The sequence below is a fragment of the Monoraphidium neglectum genome, assembly GCF_000611645.1.
Source record: "Monoraphidium neglectum strain SAG 48.87 unplaced genomic scaffold scaffold00822, whole genome shotgun sequence".
NCBI lineage: Eukaryota > Viridiplantae > Chlorophyta > Chlorophyceae > Sphaeropleales > Selenastraceae > Monoraphidium > Monoraphidium neglectum.
The window spans coordinates 9,119-12,500 of record NW_014012806.1 but is presented as its reverse complement, the minus strand read 5'-3'; the positions used below and the strand labels follow the sequence as shown (position 1 = coordinate 12,500).

Sequence of the window (3,382 nt, the reverse complement as noted above, 5' to 3'; positions counted from 1 at the left end):
CACCCCACTTACAACCCCCAGGAGTCTCTGTTCAAAGAGATCAGGATGCTGGCTGACCTCACAAACCACCCAAACGTGGTGCACTTCTGGTGCGCGCAACTGCAGAGAGCAACAGCCACATGTGGGGCCCGCAGCGAAGGCTCCCGAAGGCCGATGCAGCAAGTGCAACCGCAGCCGATAGCACATGCTCAGCTTGGGCGGGCCGCAGCCAGCCAGCACGCAGGCCCACTAATCACCCGTGGCTCGCCACAACGGGCCACTCTGAGTGTGGCGGAACGTCATTGGCATGGGCTAAGCACCCACAAATGCGTACTCTTGGCTCGCCTTGAGTGCAGCGCCCACTCCCCTTCCCACATGCACCCATACTTTCTCCATTCCCACTCAAACTACCTCACGCCATTCCGTCCCGCTGATTCGCCCATGTCATTTGCCAGCGGCGTGTGCCTGCGCAAGGGCAATTTGAAGCCCCTGGTGGTGACGCAGTATTACGAGAAGGGATCAGCGCACCAGCTGCTGTTAAAGGCGAAGTCGCGGCTGGACCTGGCACCGCCCGCCCGCAAGGAGGTAAGGGGGCCCGCGGCTGGGGCGGCTGGGGCGACTGGGGCGGCTGGGGCGACTGGGGCGGCTGGGGCGGCTGGGGCGGTGGCCGTCTTGTCGTTTTGGGGGGTCAGCGGCTGGCGCTGAGACCCTATCAGCGCGGCTGCGGTTGTGATCGTCGGTTGTACTCAAAACACTGAGCGCCTCGGTGTGACAGTGATGACGCTGGCATGCATGAACCTACACTGCGCTAAAGACACAGGTACGCCTGCCCCTCCTGCCCCCAAACACACAAACGCACACATACACACATACAATACACACGCGCACGAGCAGGAGGCCCTGAGAGAGCTGCGGGATCTGAGCTGGGCGGGGCGCCTCAAGATGCTGCACAACGTCGCAGCCGCCATGATGTGAGCCATCCAGGGTTGAGGGCTTCAGTTTTTCCAGGGCCAGCCCGCCACGCCTCGCCGCCGACCCCAAACGCCCCACCAGGGCCCCCTCTGCCATGCGCAGCAATTCCGTCCCCCACGACAGACGGGGACCTCTCAAAACGGCGCGACCACACGGCCACTTGTGAACACGGGTCGTCTGCACCCCAGCCGTGACCCCAAGCGCGCACCTCCCGCCGCGGCCCCGATCGCGCACCCCCCGCCGCAGATGACTGCACTGTGCAATCGCCCCCCCCCCTCCTGCAACACCCACCCACACCCCTACCGGCAAAAACCTACAGGTTTGTCCACTCCCAGGGGGTGCTTCACGGGGACCTGCGCTCCCCCAACCTGTTCGTGGACAGCCACGGGAAGCTGGTGGTCGCAGACTTTGGCTTCGGCGAGACCCTGCCGCAGGGCGCCCAGGAGGTGCGTGTGTGTGTGTGTGTATGCATGTGTTTGTGTTTGTGTGTATGCGTGTGTGTGGGGGGGAGAAGGGAGGGGGAGAGTCGCGCAGGTTGCCCAAAGGCAGCGCAAACGGCCAGGCACAAGCCATGGAGCTGCGGTCACACAACGCCCGGAGTCTCGACACCCTTCAACCCAGCAACAGAGTATGCGCCAAGCCATGAGTGCATCCCATTTTCCCTGTTTCCATCATGCACCGACAGCGGCCTCCACCTGACGTGGCTCCGCCCTCGCTCACCCGCACCCTTTGCCCCCAGGTGTCCGTGAAAGTCACGACCAACCCGCGCTGGGTCGCGCCAGAGGCGATGCACACCCGCCGCATATCAAAGGCGTCTGACGTGTACAGCTTTGCGATCATCATGTACGAGGTGGGCGGCGTGACGGACGGCGGGCGCGTGGGTGGTTGTATCGCGTCGAGTCCGCATGTTTTGCAGGGCTCCAGTTCTTGATCCCCCCGGAGTCCCTCAAGCCAGCCAGACCTGGGTGACCCAAGGAACAAGAGTTGCCCCCCATGAGGCCCTAGCTCCAGTAATCAGACGAAGCAGGGGCTAGATCCAAGCATACGCATTGTGCCGCAGTCATGATTACCCAGCTTGTTTCGACCAGGCGGTCTCGTGTTTGCTTGCGTTTTGACACACACGTGCGCAGGGACATGTGCACACCGAAGGGACATGTGCACATATACAGACCCGAACAGTCACACATGCGCGCGCACACGGATGCAAACATGCACACACACGCCCACACCAACAAAAAACGCATGCCACTATCCCCTCGTCAACAGATGCTGACATGGACTATGCCCTACCACAACTGCAACGACGGCACGGTGAGGCGCCCGCATCAGCCGCATGCCCTGACCCCCCTGCTCGGCGGTCCCCACACAAAAGAGCGTCTCGGGCTGGACGCTGCAACCCCAGCTGTGCCTGGCCCCGTTGCTCCCTCCCCTCCTGCGCTGCCCTGCATCTGCCTCTGAGCAGCCTCAACAGACCCCCTGCAGGCCCTGCGCTGCCTACGAGCTCTCACCAACTCTCCCTCCACGTGCATGTCATCCCCCTTGCCAGGTGTGCATTGCTAAGCGGATTCAGGATTCTAACTTCGTCGGAGTGACCCCGGAGGTACCGCAGCTGCCGCCCGACGAGCAGCTTCCCCTGGCGCCCCGCGGCCGTCACCTGGAGCAGTACAAGCAGCTCATGACGGTGGGTGGCCGTGGTGATGTCACCTTGCGTCACCACGGTTGCATGCGGTGAACTTGGATGGGGTTCAGCGGGGGAGCGTAAGGGGCCTGGCGACACCTGCTCTTCTGGTCGCGCCAGCCAAGGCTCGCCTCCGAGAGTTGGACATTTTTAGCCGGGGGATCCTGATATTTCTCTTTTTGCGCACCCCCCTTCCTTACACACATAGACCATATAAGACAAACACGAGCGCCGTGACTGCCGCCCCGTCGCGCACGTGCTGATGCGCAAGCCCGCTGCATGCCCGCTGTCAAACAATCAACAACTCTGTCCTCCCCACCCCACCCTTCACCCCGTCACCTCCCTCAGGCCTGCTGGGACCCGGACCCATCCAAGAGGCCCACGTTTAAGCGGGTGACCGCCCTGCTGGAGAAGCAGCAAAAGGTGCGCAGCCCCCCATCCCAACCTGAGCCGGTGCCACCCATAATGCTGATGCTCGAGTGCGTCTGCGCCCGCACAGATCGTGGACTGCAGCGATGGCATTAACTGTTGGGTGATGCTTTTGACGTGACCGCTCCTGGTCCCTCTTTCAGTGTTTCCCTTGCCTGCCACCGCGTGCCTGACTACGGATGTAGTTGAGTGCAAGCGCCCCCCACTTGTCTTAAGCTGCTGCCAGTGTGACATCCTTCTTGCAGCCGCAATCATAGCACTGTCTGATTGCGCCCGTGCCGCGTTCGCTCGTCACTGCATACTGACTGATTCCCTGGTGCTTTG

The 3,382-nt window shown here is 62.3% G+C and overlaps 1 protein-coding gene across 1 annotated transcript in view; it reads left to right on the top strand.

Annotated features, from left to right (window-relative positions):
- Positions 1 to 3,179, top strand: part of MNEG_5489 (LIM domain kinase 1) — a gene marked incomplete at both ends in the record, with an annotated part of 3,568 nt that extends 389 nt beyond the window's left edge. Inside the window, 9 exons of the mRNA XM_014046034.1 lie at positions 22 to 89; positions 435 to 564; positions 874 to 950; positions 1,271 to 1,397; positions 1,691 to 1,828; positions 2,218 to 2,262; positions 2,498 to 2,632; positions 2,978 to 3,052; positions 3,129 to 3,179. Of these exons, the coding sequence (XP_013901488.1) occupies positions 22 to 89; positions 435 to 564; positions 874 to 950; positions 1,271 to 1,397; positions 1,691 to 1,828; positions 2,218 to 2,262; positions 2,498 to 2,632; positions 2,978 to 3,052; positions 3,129 to 3,179 (846 nt within the window). The remainder of the gene's footprint in view (positions 1 to 21; positions 90 to 434; positions 565 to 873; positions 951 to 1,270; positions 1,398 to 1,690; positions 1,829 to 2,217; positions 2,263 to 2,497; positions 2,633 to 2,977; positions 3,053 to 3,128) is intronic.
- Positions 3,180 to 3,382: the final 203 nt, after the last annotated feature.